Below are 22,233 nucleotides of genomic sequence, written 5' to 3'. Positions count from 1 at the left end.
GACATTAGATGTTTGAAACGTAGTCATATGCTTAGATGAACCCTTTAATTTCTACTACGCGCCAGTCGTGACCATACAATGCAGAATTCGTCCTTATTAGCAGTATTTTGGACGTTAATACATGCTTTTTAGAGACTATATCTACTGGAAGAGGGATCAAACTGCATCCTCAATAACTTGATCATGGACATGCAATTATACATCGACCTAGAGAGTACACATCTGAGTGCCATACGGGACCCCCTTTCCTGGATTTCAGAAAAATAATCCAGTTTGACACTGTTGATAAAGTTTTGAGACAGTCTGCAATTGACTTACCACCATAATATCACACCATTATCACCCCAACTGTAGACAAATGACTTTACTTCAACATCTCTGCTACCTTCTTTCAGGAGGTGCCTGAGTTCACGTCGTAGAACTGCTCTTCACTTATTGGTGGGATAACGTGTGCCATTGACAATTCTGGGAGACTCTTTTCCAACGTAGACTGGCATGTGTTAAGGAAAGTATGAGGATATCAGTAGCGCGCATTAGGACTGCCTATATGAGCATGCAAGATGTGATCCCTAAGATATCCAATAACCACAGTGCTGTCCAGTGCAGGCGTTGTGATTTTCCTGGTCATCATTAAGAGGGTGGGATGGTGGTCTCCTCCAGGTCCAGAACGATAATGGCGAGGTGGTCCCGGGCACAGGGAGTGTGGCCCAGGCCACGGCAAACAAGTAGGTGTTGTCATTCTGTACCAGGATGATGATCATGTCGACAGGCCCACATGCCGTTCCATTGTCGTCGGCCCTTACCAGGCTGATGAGGAAATGCATGGGAACACTTGTGGCGATGATGACAACTGCATCGTCCATGGTGTTTGTGCAAACCCATTTCGAGAAATTTCCATCAGTACTTCTTGGAAAGAAGGGACACTGATATGGAGCTTAGCTGCACAGGTTTTCGTAAGCAGTTGGCTCAGCTGCTAGTTGGAACTTTCTTCACTATGAACATATTTATTTGAAGGTATATTTTCAGCTTAATTATAAGAGTCCACTGAACTTAGTCTTGGTATGTATTCGACCTTGTAAAACTCAATTTATCTATTACAAATTGACACATATTTGTGCATAGACTTTTTTAAAATTTTATCTTAGCAGCGATGATGATCACTCTTTGTCTGAAATCGATATGCAGTAATAAAAATCGGTTTCGGATTTATGTGACCAATGCTGGAGTTTCCCTTGTTTGCAATACTGTGTCTATGTAAGAGACATACGCAGATGTAAATAATAATAACAATTCATGATACTTGGATGGAGAATTATCGGCGTAGCTATAGCCACATAGCGATTTCAGCCATTCATCAGCCCCAGCAGTGATCGGAATACTGGTTTGTAATATTTTGCAGATTGAAGTGATGAATGAAAATTTGTACTGAGGCCGGAATTAGAACCTAGCTCTACTGTTCGCTAAGCTCGATGGTGAAGACCGATGAAAATCGCCTAACGTCACATTATATTCATCTGACCATGGAATAATAGCCCGGAATCTATATCTATACTTCTATACTAACATTATAAATTTGAAAGTAACTGTCTGTTACACTTTCACAACCAAACTACTGAACAGGTTTCGATGGAATTTTCTATGGTGGTAGCTTGAACACTGCTGAAGAACATACTTCGTAGAATCTGTAGTTCAAGACATTTGTTGATTTGAAGAATACAACATGTAATAACGTAAAATAATTGCTCGTCGAAAATTCTATTTACTCTTTGAAATCTGACGTTTATCACATTTGTGAAAATGTTTTTATTGTTTGACATGTTCTACGCACTGTGATTCGATGTAGTGAATACATTTCTTGTAAAGTCCTCAATGTTTTTAATACATAATTCCATACCAGTATTTTGCCCATTATAATTATCCGGGCTGTTATGCCGTTGTCGGTTGATGAATTCTGAGGTGATTCCCAACGTTTCGACTCCGACTGCGGGAGACATCTTCAAGGGGGTCCGTAGCTTGATGGTCCAACACACACACTGGCTCGCTACTGACTACCGCTAATTTCCGTGTCCGCGCGCCCCCGCGCCGCGGCGTGACGTCACGTGTTTTGAAAACGTCAGTGCAATTGGCCGCTGTCCGTCGCCGTCGATCGCCGTTGCCATCGCCCAGTAGTGGACGAGTGGTACACATCTTCTTTAACACCGGCATCCATATACCGTTTAATTTGATGCCCTCCTCCTTTCGGTTGAAATTATTTGGGTGTTTAGCGATTTCGATTGCCTCCCTGTAGAGCCTTTCGTAGTATCCGCTCGTGGCCGCTAGTACTTGCGTCTCCTCGAAACGAATATTGTGGTTCCCTGGCTGGAAAGCATGCTCCGCAACAGCTGATCGTTCCGTTTCTCCTCTTCTACAATTTCCCTTGGAAAAATCTGGAGTGTATAGGATCCCATGCAGCTGTGGTGATGTTTATGTGGGTACCACCAAAAGAACTGTTTCTAAACGTTTGGAAGAGCACAAGGGAAATTGTAGAAGAGGAGAAACGGAACGATCAGCTGTTGCGGAGCATGCTTTCCAGCCAGGGAACCACAATATTCGTTTCGAGGAGACGCAAGTACTAGCGGCCACGAGCGGATACTACGAAAGGCTCTACAGGGAGGCAATCGAAATCGCTAAACAGCCAAATAATTTCAACCGAAAGGAGGAGGGCGTCAAATTAAACGGTATATGGATGCCGGTGTTAAAGAAGATGTGTACCACTCGTCCACTACTGGGTGATGGCAACGGCGATCGACGGCGACGGACAGCGGCCAATTGCACTGACGTTTTCAAAACACGTGACGTCACGCCGCGGCGCGGGGGCGCGCGGACACGGAAATTAGCGGCAGTCAGTAGCGAGCCAGTGTGTGTGTTGGACCATCAAGCTACGGACCCCCTTGAAGATGTCTCCCGCAGTCGGAGTCGAAACGTTGGGAATCACCTCAGAATTCATCAACCGACAACGGCATAACAGCCCGGATAATTATAATGGGCATGATATTTCCGGCCGTGAAAGTTTACATTTTAGTATTAATACCAGTATTTACTCACAAGCCTATCGCATGGTACCAATCGGGCATCACATATTCCTTATGGCTGCTGAGACACTAGAAGACTCTCAACGATTGCGTCATTTAAATGCAGCTGCAGTGAACTGCAAATTATTTATTTCCTTACTTCGTCAGTTTAACACTATCTAATAATTTTAGGAAATAATTATTATGGATCAATGCCAACAGTGTCAGTCCTCATAACAAATCTATACTGTCAAGAGCTCAGGACCTTGTGGTTAGTGCTCCTCAACTGTGTGGTCCCTGCTCCTTTGACGGTGTATGTGTGTGTGTGTGTGTGTGTGTGTGTGTGTGTGTGTGTGTTTTGTGCTCATCATCATTTTATCAACTTCGATGCACAAGTCACTGAAGTGATGCAAATAGTAAGACTTGCACCAAAAGGCTAAACATCCCGAATGGGTCTCCCAGCGAATAAAGACAAACACCATTTAATTTCATTTTTACTGAAATCCGAGAACGGCCACACGTAATAGCGAGAATGCAGAGGTTACCCAGTCTTCATCATGATTAATCCATACCTCCCTTCTAATGCTATTAAATGCAATAGTCACTGTCGGTTGCGTTTTCACGACTGCACCGCTAAGATTTTGGTGAAATTTGATATGGAGATATCTTGCACCCTAAGGAAGAACACAGACTACTTTAGTAAGTAAAAAACAAGAAAACATTCGACCCCAATGAGGGTGAAGTAGGGAATGGGACATCTTTTTCCTACACCAATAAACATAAACCCTGTCAAAAATTTATTAAATTTGGTGGATAATGTAAACATGGTATTATGCGTAGAAGCTAACACATTTTTGCCCACACTGCTCGGCAGCGAGACTGTGGGTACAGTACCACGATACGTTTGGCAGTTGGAGGAGGAGGGTGGGGGGAATTACATCGTGATCTATGTTTACCTGAACGGGCATATATGTGAGGCCAGCTGACATTATTGCACGTACAATAGGTTTCTAACTCATGATGACTCATCATAAGAAGCTACTGATATGTGAGTGCAGCCACGGGTGACAGTTGGTATTCTGATAGGTGTGACATATCTGTCAGTGAAAGTTTTGTGTTTACAGTTAACTCATTTATGCCTTCTTTGTCTATGCACATCGTAATCTTATGGTAAATTTCGTTAGTTTTTTTGTTAAAAAAGGAAAATATAGTTAGTTATGACCATTTCTATCGGCTTCTGGAATACTGATCTATGTTACTTGAATCATCAATGGGTAGGGATGTGGAATAAATGATCTTTAGACTTGAGTCACGGTGAGTAGTCTCAGGTGGCTGGACTTTCTCACCTTTCGCCGTATGTTGTCTCAGAGTCATCGTTACGCAGCAGTTGGGTTTCGTGACTGACGGTGACTGTGGACCTTGGAGCAGCGAGACTACGCGGCCCTGTGGCCTTCCGCTTCACAGAGGCAGGATAACCGGTTCCTCCTTCCTGTGGTTACCCCCACCCTGACCGCCTGCAGTTGTGGTCCACTCCTCCGCGAGAAAGTCGCAAGTCATCATTACAGCAGAAGAATTCCGTGAAATAGCCGCTTGCAGCGGGTAGCGGGCACAGTTCTCCACTGATCCACCATTGGGCGAGACGGTGAGCACCATCCAGGCTTTTCACCTAAAGGTCAGTGACATGTGACGTGACGAATACGGTACTTTCATATAATTACTGCTTATGTTATTTGGAAACAGTACCTGTCATATATTGATACAGGTGAGCGGGTATATGACGTCTTATAGGTTTAGGAATAGCGGTCCATGCCATACCACATCGTAGACTAATTAATAATAAAGGTACGTTCATACGGAGTGTATTTACAGGTAAGCGACTGGCTTAATTTTTTTTACTGTTGATATGCAGGTGGCTCATTGGAGAGTCAATGTTCAACAGAAAGAAAGTACCACCTGGAAGCCTCATAGGGCCTTTAATGTCCTCAATGTACATCAACGAGTTTCCAGATAGGGTCAGCAACGCTGCCAAATTGCTCGGTGAAGATAGTGTAGTGTGCCGGAAGGTATCGTAGTTTCAAGATTGTGCGAAAATACAGAACGACCAGGACGAACATTCAACTTCATGTAATGAATAGTATCTCTTTGTAAGCATGTTAAATGCAACTCACGTACAGTGAAAACTCGACCTTCTGTGTTTATAAAGTAACAAAAGTCGAATTCTTTAATATATTAATTAGAATGTATTCGTATGCGTATTCTATCATAAAAAATGTCGCATATCTTAATGCGACGTACTTCAAGTAAAACTGTGTCTGAAATGTTAACATCAGAACTGCAAATGCTGCGTTATAGCTGCGAATATTACTGGAATAATTCTTTGATTTCTCTTTAACTGTTCGATCTTTCGAAGTGAGTCCTCGATACAGTGCATCGAAAAAAATTAATATTGTATTAAGGGCGGCAAATCAACTGTTCCCTTGTGTCAACATAAAGTGAATAACTTTGTACAACGTGGAGTAACCTCAGATGCGACATTATTTTACATTGCTATTTCTGAACTGAAAATTCATCAAATCGCAATTGTAGTCCTCAAAATTATTTGGAATGTCGTTCGGTGCAAGTTTGAATTTGTCTATCAAAACAACACTAGCATTATCATTATGCATGTACACATTATTCCAATTTTTTCGTCTACGCAAAAAGTGTCTCTCTCTAGCTCCTTGTCTTTCTGTTAGACTCGTTAGTCTTCTTCATCGAGGAATAACCTAAGACAAATATAGTTTCCAGTTATGAAGGAAAGCTGTGGCTATTTAAAACGAAGAAATTGAAAATGAGGACCTTACTTCAAATTTTGTGGTAACGGAGGCAAACACAGTCGAACAAAACAGTGTTGACACTGCGTATCGTTTTTGTTATCCAGAACGATAGCAGGACCCCATTCGGCCAGCAAGCGACACTTCTGAATACGATATCAGATAAGTGTAAATAATAACGTTTACATTCATTTATGAGACAGTTTTTACAATTTGGGAGTGTATGCAGTTCCTTTAAATATCGACAATAGCTAAAAAAGTACACCACGATTGTGAATATTTAGTTTCCTAATAATCCTGGGATATACGAAACGGTGCATTACGAGACAATTTATTTACGTTTCTCTTGTAACGTACACACATTACCTTAATAGTGTCGCTTTCCTTTAGTAACAAAAATTTGCTAGTACACACCAGAAGACCTGACATTTTACGGAAGAACGTTGTGTATCTATTCAACAAAGCGGAGTTTCGTTCACCACACTGTCAGCTAAATCAATGAATGTGGAGCGTAGGAAACCTATATCTAATGAAATAACTGCATTATTCAATGTACCAGATAAGCCATCACAACTGTAGCTTAAGGGAAAACCACGCAAACGTGATAATAAGTCGTCAAATGGAGTAAAACAGTTTTCCAGCACAGGAGAAGCCATTTCCACAATTGTTGATAAATTTAAGCCCCAAACAGCAAGAATCTTGAACACATTCGCTATTGAAGCAAAAGTAACTGCATTTACGATAATGCTCATGTGTTGGAAAGTCGAGTGAAGTGTAAGAAAGGGTGTTTCATTGAACTCTATTAAAAAAATGTAAGGAAAGGGCGTATGGTAATAACAACAGACAACTACAGATATACGCGCACGAAGTGTGTTTAAATTCTCTTACTTTCAACGGATTATGCAGCAAATACAGACATACTCGAAGGTATTCCTTCATGAATGAGTTGCAGCTCACATCATTGAATACGTGCAATTCGGCTTTTTTACACATGTTTCACGATAATTCGTGTCTCTTTTGGTAACTTACTAACGGCTGGAACTCAAGAATAGGACAGAGGCATGTCACTGCTTTCTCACCGACTAGAGGACGAAACGTTTTTACTTCCATGTGTCATTTCTATCATAGCACCCGATCAGTACGCGGGGTAGAATTTGGTAGCGTGTGGGAGACTGAGAACAACATTTCTCAAGTGAGTTTGCCTGTATCCTTTCACCACTCATAAAGATTCCGTACATGATTTGCTTTTGCGCACATCTATCACAAAGTATCTTTTGAATTATGTCACTTTCATCGGCCTCCTATGGTAACTAATGTTAAATCAGTAGCTCAATTTTCCATGTTCAAGTATTAATACTGTGATATACTGCCTACAACAGTAACAATCAGACAGAATCTGATTACTAGATTAATGGGCAGCACATCGGGTCCCTAATCCCGTTTCGTTATTTAATGCCTAATATTAAGAAGTTACTGTAAATAGGAGGAGCACGTAAAACACTATTAGAGAATGTGAATGGAAGACTGAGAGACTGAGATTTTTTGTAAGACGATGTAACTGTAAAGGAAATTGCCTACAAGACCATTCTCGTCTAATTTTAATTGTTTCGGGGATTTAGGGTCCTCCTCAAGAAACCGTGACACTAGATGTGTAGTGAATTCAGGGATGATCTGCTACGTTCGTAACTCGTACGTGCGAGGAGGACAAAAGCGTAAAATCTCAGGGACCAGAAATGGGAATTTTTCTCTGAAACACGACGTAGTTTGCGCGAAAACCTCTTCGGTATATGCAGACAGCGGGAAGAAGCAATAATGACTGCAGAGTTGAGGGCAGCAAATACAATTCGGCTGACAGTATCGTATAGTTCGCGCAGGCATGAATAGAACAGGGTAATAGAGGAAACTCCCCTCCCCCCTCCCCCCCTACACCACCACCACCACCACCAAACACTACCTCACACACACACACACACACACACACACACACACACACACACACGCACCCACACACAGTTAGCTTTCTCTTGTTTAATAGGAGAATGGAGTAGGCCAGAGGATGCCTAGTGTTGGTACAAAATTGCATCTGCTACACACTGAACAATGGCTTGCAGAGTGTATACGCAGTTGCTAATTTATTTCAGTCCCACAGTTGTTAACATTTGTTCTTTTGTTGACCTTCGCCATTGGAGATTATTTCATGGGTGGGCTAGATCCCTGACTTTAAGCTTGTACCATTTTGTTCACGAATATACACTCATAACCATTCACTGATATGACAGTTTTTAGTTGTCAAAATATGTTTCGCAAATATTCATCTTCCATTGTTATATTTATGATACTTCAATTGTGATCTTTTGTGCTACGTCATTTCCATTACGAAGCAACAAATGTTTGATCACAATTATAGCTAGAACTGCTTATATCAGTCGCTACTGCAATGGATGTGATATCAGAGGCCAGGTTTTAGTAGTATGTTATTTTTTCCAACTCTGTTATACCTTCTTTTTATGATAGATCAAATTGCTATTCCGTCAGAATTCGTATAGAACTAAAGAAATATTATTGATGTGCGTCATCTTCCAGAATGTTGTTGGACATTATGGAATCCTTAACAGATAAGACTGACAAAAGATATACAAAAAGAGAGGGCGACACGATTGCTGTTTACAACTGTCATTCACGAGTGCTAAAATACGAGGATTTTGTTCCCTTCCACTTTGACAAGGACGCGTGAATATCGCCTCGAAATAAGGAAAAACAAGAGCTCAGATGGAAGCATTTACGTCTTTCCCCACGCTCTGCTGCCGAGAGAAGCTGTAGAGGAGTCATTTGGGTGTAGTGATTGTGTTTTTCATCATCTGCCATGGAAGTGTGACTCAAGTAGATTTAGATACTATAGGAAACAACTCAGATGAAGCAATGAGGAATGTTCTGCTTGAGTGTGAACAGTACTCACCGAAATATATTTTGAATATTAAAAACGAACTTAACGGTTACTAGTTGCTCACATTTATTTACAAAATAAGAGTAATTTTTTATTTCGAAAACTATTTTCGTCGCAGCTGCTTATAAAATTGGGATTTATGAAATCATTTAAAATATTTATGACGAAAAACATACATAATTTTGTTTAAAAGGAATCTTATTTTAATGATACTTGCTCATACTGCTTTAGAACGTGTAAGGCTACTGAGGCGAAATTTTATGATTATCGTAAGAATATCTCTGATTACAGCAAGCACATATGCAGCTAAAACGGCAATTTTTAGAAACTAATGATAATGTAATTGATCAAAATTGCATTTTACACTCGCAATCGAAAGCCTGGAGAAATGGTGATAGACTCAGACGTTTGTAAGTCATTTGCGGAGGAACGTACTTTCAAGGTACAGTTCTACTGACAACAGTTTCTAGTAGACTCTGAATGCTTTTAAAAGATTCTGTGGTCCCTCACTTTCGAGTGTCTGTAGCTATATGTGAAGTCACTGAAATACAAATATTTCTTTCATTTCGACTTCCAATGGCTACATGGAAACGTAGTAAAGTTATTCACCGCAGAATTTAGAGAGTATATGTATCTTCAAAGAGATTCGTACATAAATGAAGAGACCACATATTATTTGAAAATAATTCATTTTCTAATCAAACCAGTCGTCAAAAAAGTTCACAGGTAAGTAGAATAATTAAAAAATACAAGAAGTCATCCTGCTCATCAATGGAAATATTTAGAAGAAATACTGAATGTCAGCCCACTAATAATGCTATTTTAAAACCACAGTGACCAGACAGATTTTCCAGTGCAACCAGAAGTAACTGAACTCTGATTTTAGAAGTCTCCCTCGCTCTCTCCTTTCTCTCGCGCGTGCTCTCCTGCCCTCAGAAGCTGCAAATAATGGCTCAACCGGTAGAAAGTTACTTCCTCACTCTGACGCTTGGTTTATATTCTTTAAACAGTTTGTTAGCCACCTAATATCCTCTGATCTCTTACTTCATAAATCAATAATAAAACAGAGGATCTGTATGATAGTTACATGTGGAGGCACACTAATAAAACACAGCCTGTGAAAAACAAGAGTGAGGGACTGATGTATTAAATGTTCCAAGGTTTATTAGAAAATCCGCAACTCATAATGCTTAAATCCTGAAACAATTTCGTACTTAAATTTCTTGAAATAATATTAATTTGACAGGTGGGCATACTAAAGAATCTCGACACTGCATTTATCGGCCACAAGAAACTTAGCGGGTGCTTTACGGTGGCAAATAAATGAAGTGCAATATGAAAGCATTGTGAATACAATAATCATTCCAGAATGAGATTTTCACTCTGCGGCGTTATGAGCGCCGATATGAAACATTCTGGCAGATGAAAACTGTGTGCGGGACCGAGACTCGAACTCCGGATCTTTACCTTTCACGGGCATGTGCTCTACCATCTGAGCTACGCAAGCACGACTCAAGGTCCGTCCTCACAGCTTCAATTCTGCCAGTACCTGGCTGGTAGGAGACGAGGTACTGGCAGAATTGAAGCTTTGAGGACGGATCATGAGTCGTGGTTGGGTAGCTCAGATGATAGAGCACATGCCCGTGAAAGGCAAATGTACCAAGTGCGAGTCTCGGTCCAGCACACAGTTTTAATGTGCTAGGAAGTTTCACACTAATAACTATTAAAATATTGAAAGTGGAACTTTATCTTGATACAAATTTGGGGCGTGTTCAATAATTTGGATGAGAATTAACAGAATGAAAAATATAAATAAAGCCTGTGCAGTTAGAAAATGAAGATATACGAAATGAATGAAAACGACAATTTTGTATGAAACGTCCGAAGTTTATCGCGTATTTTAAGCAGGAACACATTGCCCAGATACATTACATACTCAAATGTAAATTTATATTTAATATGTTTATTAATTATGAAGTACCTATGGCAACGCATGTGATGGTTCTATTACGAACGATAGTACACTACCAGCCATTAAAACTGCTACACCAAGAAAAAATGCAGATGATAAACGGGTATTCATTGGACAAATATATTATACTATAATTAACATGTGATTACATTTTCACTCCATTTGGGTGCATAGATCCTGTGAAATCAGTACCCAGAACAACCACCTCTGGCCGTAATAACGGCCTTGATACGCCTGGGCATTGAGTCAAACAGAGCTTGAATGGCGTATACAGGTACAGCTGCCCATGCAGCTTCAACACGATACCACAGTTCATCAAGGGTAGTGACTGGCGTATTGTGACGAGCCAGTTGCTCGGCCACCATTGACCAGACGTTTTCAATTGGTGAGAGATATGGGGAATGTGCTGGCCAGGGCAGCAGTCAAACATTTTCTGTATCCAGAAATGCCCGTACAGGACCTGCTACATGCGGTCGTGCATTATCCTGCTGAAATGTAGGGTTTCGCAGGGATCGAATGAAGGGTAGAGCCACGGGTCGTGACATATCTGAAATGTAACGATCACTGTTCAAAGTGCCGTCAATGCGAACAAGAGGTGACCGAGACGTGTAACCAATGGCACCCCATACCATCACGCCGGGTGATACGCCAGTATGGCGATGACGAATACACCCTTCGAATGTGCGTTCACCGCGATGTCACCAAACACGGATGAGACCATCATGATGCTGTAAACAGAACCTGGATTCATGCAAAAAATGACGTTTTGCCATTCGTGCACCCAGGTTCGATGTTGAGTACACCATCGCAGGCGCTCATGTCTGTGATGCAGCGCCAGGGGTAACCGCAGCCATGGTCTCCGAGCTGACAGTCCATGCTGCTGCTAACGTCGTTGAACTGTTCGTGCAGATGGTTATTGTCTTGCAAACGTCCCCATCTGCTGACTCAGGGATCGAGACGTGGCTGCACGATCCGCTACAGCCAAGCGGATAAGATGCCTGTCATCTCGAGTGCTAGTGATACGAGGCCGTTGGGATCCAGCACGGCGTTCCGTATTACCCTTCCGAAGCCACCGATTCCATATTCTGCTAAATGTCATTGGATCTCGACCAAGGCGAGCAGCAATGTCGCGATACGATAAACCGCAATCGCGATAGGCTGCAATCCGACCTTTATCAAAGTCGGAAACGCGATGGTACGCATTTCTCCTCCTTACACGAGGCATCACAACAACGTTTCACCATGCAACGCCGGTCAACTGCTGTTTGTGTATGAGAAATCGGTTGGACACTTCCCTCATGTCAGCACGTTGTGGGTCTCACAGCCGGCTCCAACTGTGTGTGAATGCTCTGAAAGGCTAATCATTTGCATATCACAGCTTCGTCTTCCTATCGGTTAAATTTCGCGTCTGTAGCACGTCATCTTCGTGATGTAGCCGTTTTAATGGCCAGTAGTGTAATAAAAGTAATTCTTCACGTGGCAGTCTCCTTGTTCTACATATGCAGTGCCAACGCCGCCCTCATCGTTTCCGCAGAGTTTCGCACCATGTCGCTGACCGGGTCCCTCCTGGGCGACGCGGCGGCTGCTGCGGCATTCGTGGCCGCCCTGCTCGTCCTCGCCTGCAAGTGGATGTACGGATACTGGAAGCGGCGCGGCGTCCCGTCTCTGGAACCGGAATCTGCGTTTGGCAACTTTAAGGACATCATTCTGAACCGCAAGAACTTCGGCGAAGGCTTGCAGGAGCTGTACTGGCGCCTCGACCCTCACCCTTTCGGCGGTGTCTTCATGTCTCTGAGACCGGCGCTTCTCATCAGAGACCCGGAACTCATAAAGAGCTGTCTCGTCAAAGACTTCGGACACTTCCAGCACAGGGGCCTCAAGGTAAGAAGGGCGTGAGGCACTACACGGCAACTGATATTCTATCCTTTGTTTATTCATTCTTCGCTCTTAGAGGTTGTTATTTGGAAAGCTCAAATGGGTTCAAATGGCTCTGAGCACTATGGGACTCAACTGCTGTGGTCATAAGTCCCCTAGAACTTAGAACTACTTAAACCTAACTAACCTAAGGACAGCACACAACACCCAGCCATCACGAGGCAGAGAAATTCCCTGACCCCGCCGGGAATCGAACCCGGGAACCCGGGCGTGGGAAGCGAGAACGCTACCGCACGACCACGAGATGCGGGCTATATTTGGAAAGCTAAAATAGGCCAAATGCACGTTTTTGTTTGTGATAAAAGTGTATCTATGATGCGGGTCTGGGTCTTGAAAGACACGCAGCAGACGTTGACAGACCAAGAGCATTATTTTTATCCACTTCTTTGAGTCTGCGTGGATTTTCCACACACGATTAGTGTATATTGTGAAGGATGATCTGCCTCTTGCCTGTGATTTGTAAGCGATGCCTCTGCATGCTTGGAATGACATGGGGTTTTATTAGAACAAAAAAAAAAAAAACAGAGTTCACAAAATGTCCGACAGATGGCGCTGGAGAGCAAAACGTCAGTGACTGCGCATGACAATCGTGTATAAAAGGAGCTGTAATGAGAGCGAGAATCGCCGCTTCCCCTGCTGCCCCTTGCTCTCACCTCCTTTTCAATCCTCTCTGACCTTTCCCTTAGCAGGTCCCACCTGGCAGTTTTCTTCTTCGTCGTGTGTGCTACAAGTGGGTGTTAAGTGTATTGTTCTGGAGTTTTGTTAATACTGTGGCCGTCTTTTAACCTGTGCCTGTCCATTCAGTGTCTTGTCTGTGTTTTAAGAATCGCCAACTGCGTTTTTTTTTACTTCTGGTGACTTTTTTAACTGTCCCCCATGAACTTCTCCATGTCAGTCTATTTTTACCTCCATTTTCTCCCTTTACTCTGTTTTATGTTCCCCTTTTTCATCGCCTTATATATGTACCAATTTATTCTTGTTTTAGTTGTCGTGTCACTCGGCTGAAGAGCGGCGGATTGTGCCGCTGACAGCCCGCCCCTGCCCATATGGGGCAGGGAAAGGAAATCACAATAAAGAGAAATAAAAGAGAGAGAATCAGATGCGCCAGCAGTCACAGCATGTTGACGTTACCTGAAAAGGCTCTTTTAGTGAAACTGTATTACCAGAATGGGGAATGTGCTAGTTAAGCGTTACGATCCTATCGCCATAGGAAGGGGATTCGAATGGGTCAAGGTCCGTTGGCAAATAAAGCTGTGGCGAGAATGATTTAGAAGTTCGAAGCCACGGGTTGTCCAGACGATAGACCCCCGTAGTGGCCGACCGAGCACAAGGCGTAATGCTGCTGAGACAGTTCAGGAAGAAATGGAGACTGTAGCGGGTTCGTCTATGCACAGGGAAGTCAGCACTCGTGCAATCGCATGTCGCACTGCCATTCCATACACTAGTGTTTGGTTGGCACTTAGGCATACCCTCCGATGCTATCCGTACGAAATCCATCGGCATCGTGAACTGTTACCTGGCGATTTAGTCAAGCGAAGGGCATTTGCGGTGTGGGCGTTTCAAAGGATGGCGGAAGATGACGATTGGTTGAGTAACGTGTTGTGGACTGACAAAGCTCATTTCACGCTCCGAGGGTCTCTCAACGCCCACAACTGCAGAATTTTGGCTACCGAAAATCCTAGAATTGTCGTGGAAACTCCATTGCGCGACGAGAAAGTCACGGTATGGGTTGGATTTACCACATCTACCGTTATCGGGCCTTTTTTCTTCGAGGAAATGCGTGATTCTTGTTTTGTAACTGCAACCGTGACGGGTGAGAGGTACTCCGATATGTTACAGAATCGCATCATCCCCAGTGTGGCTGATAAAGACCTGCTGGAACATACGATCTTTATGCATGATGGCGCTCCACCCCATATTGCTAGATGCGTGAAAGATCTCTTGCGCGCGTCATTTGGTGGTGATAGTGTGCTGAGCCGCCACTTTCGTCATGCTTGGCCTCCCAGGTCCCCAGACCTCAGTCCGTGCGATTATTGGCTTTGGGGTTACCTGAAATCGCAAGTGTATCATGATCGACCGACATCTCTAGGGATGCTGAAAGACAACATCCGACGCCAATGCCTCACTATAACTCCGGACATGCTTTACAGTGCTGTTCACAACATTATTCCTGGACTACAGCTATTGTTGAGAAATGATGGTGGACATATTGAGCATTTCTTCTAAAGAACATCATCTTTGCTTTTTCTTACTTTGTTATGCTACTTATTGCTATTCTGATCAGGTGAAGCGCCATCTGTGGGACATTTTTTTAACTTTTATATTTTTTTGGTTCTAATAAAGCCCCATGTCATTCCAAGCATGTGTGACATTTGTACCTCTCTGTCTACATTATTCCGTAATTTATTCAGTTTTCAAATTTATACTGACCTTTTGATCACCAGGTATATATCTCGCCGTCATGCTACAATGGTACTATAGCCCTACCACTACTATTATAATTTAGTATTCTCTTACCTAAATAACAGAAAACACTGTCTCTGTGTTGCTACGTTTAACCCTTCTACTAAATTTAGTTTAGTATCCAAATAAAGTACACTATTCAAGGATAGTTCTGTTAATAGGAAAAGCTAATCAATAGATTTACCCCTTTTACAAGATTTGACCGTGTGTTGTGTCTAATGAATAAGTAAATCTGATTGTTCAAATTTTTTTCTAAGATCTTACCTAGAGGGTGGAAAGAAACGCAGTAAGAATAATATTATATTGAAGCTAGGACAACTCAGTTCCAAGCTCATTTAGTGGTTTATAACATGTACTAATGGTCGGCATCCTACCCAGGCAATGAAACAGTGAAGTATTGGAAAAGCTTAAGTATGAATTTTGCCTGGTTTCTTGGTACTGTTTAATTTGGTTCCTCAAATAAATATTACTCCAGTTAAACAATATTGGACTGCACACTTATACATTACGTCTTAAAAAAAAGAAAAAGTCCAGTAGATAACTTCAAGGAACCTAAAAAATTTTGCCAGTGGGGACATTTGGAAAAGCACTTTCGATAATCAACAAACTTAAATGCTAAAATACTTAGATACTAAAGGAACTCACTATTTATACTGAGCATTTCAATTCAAGAAAACCTTTTTCGTACTGGAATTTACTTTCAAAAGCTATCACTCCTTGAACTAATTATGTATAGTCATTTAACAGATTCTAGTAACTTGGCTTCACTCTGATTAAATTTTGTGTAAACAAATGTTTACTGTAACACTTTCGCTTCAAGAAACCTTTTTTATTATTTACACAAATATGATTGAAATGGCGCCTATTTATATTAACTTCGCGCTTCATAAGTCTCTACAACAGGATACTCGGATTAATCGAACACAAGGAAGGAACCCTATATATAAGTGTATGATTAGGATGAGATAACAGGCTGAACCATTTTCTTGAAAGTTCAAGTATGATTATTAAAACACAGTTTACATTAATGGTTCACGTTGTACAAAATTAAAATACAAATAAATCTTACCTGGAGGCTGTAATTTTGGTGTGGCGAGCAATTATGAAGGCTACACTACCCACAGTACGGCCTGCAAGTATCTTGCTTTATGGGCTCAATTTCTCTTCTTGGCGTCATTCACTTTTATATACAGTAGCCCAACAACTCGCAGGTATGCCGTAAGCCGTTTGCAGTCTTCATCCAAGGCAATTTTGTGTAAATTTGAATGTAAAGTTTATAATGTACCACAAGGGTGTTGCCTCGTCACTGTTGACTACAGACTGTATTACTTACTTCCCGCACTTGCTCTACGTAACGCGCCAAGTCGCCCTTACCTCCTTTTCCACTCCCCAGAGCCACTTTCGTTTCAAACAAAAGCACACTGGCCTTTACATAAAACCTGTTACTTACATTGTCGCGAAGCGTGATCATTTCTTACAGTTGTCAAATTTACATCAGCATGTTGTTGTTGTTGTGGTCTTAGGGCCTAAGACTGGTTTGATGCAGCTCTCTATGCAAGGTTCTTCATCTCCCAGTAACTACTGCAACCTACATCCTTCTGAATCTGCTTAGTGTACTCATCTCTTGGTCTCCCTCTACGATTTTTACCATCCACGCTGCTCTCCAATACTAAGTTGGTGATCCCTTGATGCCTCGGAACATGTCCTACCAACCGATCCCTTCTTCTAGTCAAGTTGTGCCACAAATTTCTCTTCTCTCCAATTCTATTCAGTACCTCCTTATTAGTTATGTGATCTACCCATCCTATCTTCAGCATTATTCTGTAGCACCACATTTCGAAAGCTTCTATTCTCTTCTTGTCCAAACTATTTATTGTCCACGTTTCACTTCCATACATGGCTACACTCCATACAAATACTTTCAGAAACGTCTTCCTGACACTTAAATCTATACTCGAAGTTCATTTCTCTTCTTCAGAAACGCTTTCTTTGCCATTGTCAGTCTACATTTTATATTCTCCCTACTTCGACCATCATGAGTTATTTTGCTCCCCAAATAGCAAAACTCCTTTACTACTTTAAGTGTCTCGTTTCCTAATCTAATTCCCTCAGCATCACCCGACTTAATTCGACAAATTACATTATCCTCGTCATGCTTTTGTTGAAGTTCATCTTATATCCTCCTTTCAAGGCACTATCCATTCCGTTCAACTGCTCTTACAAGTCCTTTGCTGTCTCTGACAGCCGGCCGCGTTGGTCTAGCGGTTCTAGGCGCGCAGTCCGGAACCGCGCGACTGCTACGGTCGCAGGTTCGAATCCTGCCTCGGGCGTGGATGTGTGTGATGTCCTTAGGTTAGTTAGGTTTAAGTAGTTCTAAGTTCTAGGGGACTGATGACCACAGATGTTAAGTCCCATAGTGCTCAGAACCATTTGAACCATTTTTTTTGTCTCTGACAGAATTACAATGTCATCGGCGAACCTCAAAGTTTTTATTTCTTCTTCATGGATTTTAATACCTACTACGAATTTTTCTTTTGTTTTCTGCACTGCTTGCTCAATATACAGATTAAATAACATTGGGGAGAGGCTACAACCTTGTCTCACTCCCTTCCCAACCACTGTTTCCCTTTCGTGTCGCTCGACTCTTATAACTGCTATCTGGTTTCTGTACAAATTGTAAATAGCCTTTCGCTCCCTGTATTATTTTACCCCTGCAACCTTCTGAATTTGAAAGAGAGTATGCCAGTCAACGTTGTCAAAAGCTTTCTCTAAGTCTACAAATGCTAGAAACGTAGGTTTGGCTTTTCTTAATCTAGCTTCTAAGATAAGCCGTAGGGTCAGTATTGCCTCACGTGTTCCAATATTTCTACGGAATCCAAACTGATCTTCCCCGAGGTCGGCTTCTACCAGATTTTTACATTCGTCTGTAAAGAATTCGCGTTAGTATTTTGCAGCTGTGACTTATTAAACTGATAGTTCGGTAATTTTCACATCTCTCAACACCTGCTTTCTTCGCGATTGGAATTAATATATTCTTCTTGAAATCTGAGGGAAATTTCGCCTGTCTCATACATTTTGCTCACCGGATGGTAGAGTTTTGTCAGGACTGGCTCTTCCAAGGCTGTCAGTAGTTCTAATGGAATGTTGTCTACCCCTGGGGCCATGTTTCGACTCAGGTCTTTCAGTGCTCTGTCAAACTCTTCACGCAGTATCATATCTCCCATTTCATCTTCATCTACATCCTCTTCCATTTCCATAATATTGCCCTCAAGTACATCGCCCTTGTATAGACCCTCTATATACTCCTTCCACCTATCTGCTTTCCCTTCTTCGCTTATAACTGGGTTTCCATCTGAGCTCTTTATATTCATACTAGTGTTCTCTTTTCTCCAAAGGTCTCTCTAATTTTCCTGTAGGCAGTATCTATCTTACCTCTGGTGAGATTGTAACAACAACAACGACGCTGTACTATTGTACATATAAGTAATATTTTTTCCATCTGATTTTTCGATAAACTAATGTAATTGATGTTCTGATTTCATTTTTTTGTTTTTTTTTTGTTTCATGCCATTGTGTTAAGAAAACTGTAAACAAGTTTCAATGTGAAGATTAATGATTATGTCAAATGTCAAGTAATATTGTGATAGAATTGAAATGTAACAAATTTTGGAACTGTAGTAAGATGTTTAAAATTGCAAATGTGCGTCTGGTCCATACGTAGGCAATCTGTTAGGACATGTAGAATGCAAAACCTCGGGTGAATACCCGGTCTGTCAGGGAGCGGAAAAAGGTGGATGGCAGGCGAGCACGGGAAAATGCACACGGGCGCTGCACGGCACAACGGGCTCAGCAGTAGTAGTTGGGGTTTGGCATTGGTCTGAGCAACACCTTCTGGAGCGAGGAGGCTCTCCTGGAAGACGTAGCTTCACTGAGCCTCGGGTATGCCGTTCCAACGCCTACACAGTATGGCAAAATTCCATAGGCACTAAATGGAAAAGTATTGCGACACTAAGAAGAATTAAAGTGCCGATACGTCAAGAGCCATAGCTGTGGTTGTATGTGTGCTCTGTGCCTCGCCATCTCGCCGCCCGCCAACCGCCGCTTCGATACAAGCAGGTTGAAACTTATAGTACTGTATTCGTATGGACCATAGAGTGAACTGTTCAACAATAACATAAATTTTACCAGAACTTTCCCCTCATTTAATTATCCTCACAACTAACCTAGACAGGGTCCTTTCCAAATGTTGTGCAATCCCAGTGTCCCGAAATGAAAAATTAAATTTTGTGTTAATAATAATTACTTGCAGACCTAGTTATGTTAGAATGGTGTTTAAAGAACTGTTTCGTTAATGAACAGTAAATGAATAACGAAGGTCTAACGAAGTTGAAAGATAACTTTAATATTGATATAGTAATGAAGTTTAATTATTTCGAGACAGATATAAAGGTATTTAAATGAGAAGTAAATAAAAAAAAAGGAGTAGTAACTCATATACTGGAAATCTTGAACGCATAATAATTTCAGTAATAAATTTCTTTATACAGTTTCAGAGTCCCCCCCCCCCCTTTTTATTCATTTGAATTCTGAAGTGTTCTAAATTGGTTTGACCAGCAAAAGTTAAAGTCAATATAAAAGCCAAAATTTATCAGTGTTTTATCTTTATTAAAACTGACATTTTGTGTGTGGCTCGAAAGTACTACTTCTAGGGAAACCTATGCCCGATTTTAATCAGATCAATAGACAGTACGAAGTTTTATAGTATACATTATAGTGTAGTGTTATGTATTCATGGTTTTTCCATATGAGTACAGAACGTGAAACTATCAGTTCAATAGATTTTCTGGTTCTAAAATTTTACTATATTATGCAGTGTTACTACGTGTTGTTTTGCATGAATATACACCAACTTGTACAGGGAAGAAACTCAGTTAATGCCTAATTGGGCTGGCGACCGTATTATGATCAAATTGGTAGCATCTTCAGTGTTGCTTTTGGTCCATCTTGACGTGTAATTGCATTTTGAACTTACTTGACCGATCATTGTATTTACTGAGTGGGTGTAAGTCTGATTTGCCACCATTCCGGTACACGCGGTCGATATCGATACAAAAATCCTCTCGCATAAGGTGAACCCCGCTCACTTACCACAGTACAGGCTTTAACGAGTATTGTGTGCCCCACGCGCACGTTACAAGATATGTCTCCTCATCGTTACATTTGTCCTCTAGCCATCCCTGCATAGCCATTTTTCTCCTCCTGTCGATCTCATTTTTGAGACGTTTGTATTCCTTTTTGCCTGCTTCATTTACTGCATTTTTATATTTTCTCCTTTCATCAATTAAATTCAATATTTCTTCTGTTACCCAAGGATTTCTACTAGCCCTCGTCTTTTTACCTACTTGATCATCTGCTGCCTTCACCACTTCATCCCTCAAAGCTATCAATTCTTCTTCTACTGTATTTCTTTCCCCCATTCTTGTCGGTTGTTTCCTTATGCTCTTCCTAAAACTCTCTACAACCTCTGGTTTACTCAGTTTATCCAGGACCCATCTCCTTAAATTGCCACCTTTTTGCAGTTTCTTCAGTTTTAATCTACAGTTCATAACCAATAGATTGTAGTCAGATTCCACATCTGCCCCTGGAAATGTCTTACAATTTAAAAACTTGGTTCTTAAATCTCTGTCTTACCATTATATAATCTATCTGAAACCTGTCAGTATCTCCAGGCTTCTTCAGTGTATACAGCCTTCTTTTATGATTCTTGAACCAAGTGTTAGCTATGATTAAGTGGTGCTCTGGGCAAAATTCTACCAGGCGGCTTCCTCTTTCATTTCTTACCCCCAATCCATATTCAACTACTACGTTTCCTTCTCTCCCTTTTCCTACTACCGAATTGCAGTCACCCATGACTATTAAATTTTCGCCTCCCTTCACTATCTGAATAATTTCTTTTATCTCATCATACATTTCTTCAATTTCTTCCTCATCTGCAGAGCTAGTTGGCATATAAACTTGTACTACTGTAGTGGGCGTGGGCTTCGTGTCTATCTTGGTCACAATAATGCGTTCACTATGCTGTTTGTAGTAGCTTACCCGCACTCCTAGTTTTTTATTCATTATTAAACCTACTCCTGCATTACCCATAACTGATTTTGTATTTATAACCCTGTATTCGCCTGACCAAAAGTCTTGTTCCTCCTGCCACCGAACTTCACTAACTCCCACTATATCTAACTTTAACCTATCCATTTCCCTTTTTAAATTTTCTAACCTACCTGCCCGATTAAGGGATCTGACATTCCACGCTTCGATCTGTAGAACAGTTCATATACAAAAATATACACAGTTTATAAACACAAATATTTTTGAATACAAAATGTCATCAGGAAATTATTTAACGTAATAAATAAATTTACCTAGTATTTTACATGCAGTACTCATATACAGTGCGAAGAACTTCAACGTCCAGTGTAGTACACTTTACATCTATTGTAAATCTAGTACCAATATTCGAGAATTTCAAAGCAAAAAATTATAAAAATTTAAATGAACGATAAACAAATAATGTTATAGTACCTCTGACGAAAAAAACGTTAACATAAAGTTTTAAGACGTTTAAGTTTTAAGAGAGAATACCCTCGGTAGGGTCAAGAAGAAAATCCGATACACTGCACCGTTTCCGAGCTATTTAGCACTGAATTAGTTTTAATTGCACGCGATAACAAGTGGTAATGGACCAACATGTGTTAGTCCCTGAGTTTTTAGTTCTTGAAATGTTCATTACTAGTTAAAATGTGCCTTTTTCTGAAGTGATAAATTTAGGCTGGGTGAGCAAACGCTACATTCGTTCGGTTTGGGGAAACCGATCGAGGAGCACGTTTGGCTACCCTGTCCGACAGGCTGCTTGAATTTTCGGTCCCGACAAACTGATTGGCTAAGAACCGAGAAAATGTGTAGGGGATGGATTTTTTTTTTTGTTGGGAATTATTTCTGAGCACAATCTCCCTTACAGCGTCCTTAGAAGCTTTTCAAACTGTTTCTGACCACTGTGCA

The 22,233-nt window shown here is 41.3% G+C and overlaps 1 protein-coding gene across 2 annotated transcripts in view; it reads left to right on the top strand.

The window, feature by feature from the left end:
- The first annotated feature begins 4,595 nt into the window (after nucleotides 1-4,595).
- Nucleotides 4,596-22,233, top strand: part of LOC126198675 (probable cytochrome P450 6a13) — an 82,152-nt gene continuing 64,514 nt past the window's right edge. Inside the window, exons 1-2 of one of the 2 annotated variants that reach the window (XM_049935167.1) lie at nucleotides 4,596-4,722; nucleotides 12,314-12,660. In XM_049935167.1, the coding sequence (XP_049791124.1) occupies nucleotides 12,325-12,660 (336 nt within the window). In that variant the 5' untranslated portion in view covers nucleotides 4,596-4,722; nucleotides 12,314-12,324. Of the gene's footprint in view, nucleotides 4,723-12,284; nucleotides 12,661-22,233 lie in introns of both variants that reach the window. The other variant, XM_049935168.1, reaches the window with a different exon arrangement.

Source organism: Schistocerca nitens, chromosome 8 (assembly GCF_023898315.1).
Source record: "Schistocerca nitens isolate TAMUIC-IGC-003100 chromosome 8, iqSchNite1.1, whole genome shotgun sequence".
Lineage (NCBI taxonomy): Eukaryota > Metazoa > Arthropoda > Insecta > Orthoptera > Acrididae > Schistocerca > Schistocerca nitens.
The sequence above is the reverse complement of the archived record's forward strand: the minus strand, read 5'-3'. Positions and strand labels throughout refer to the sequence as shown.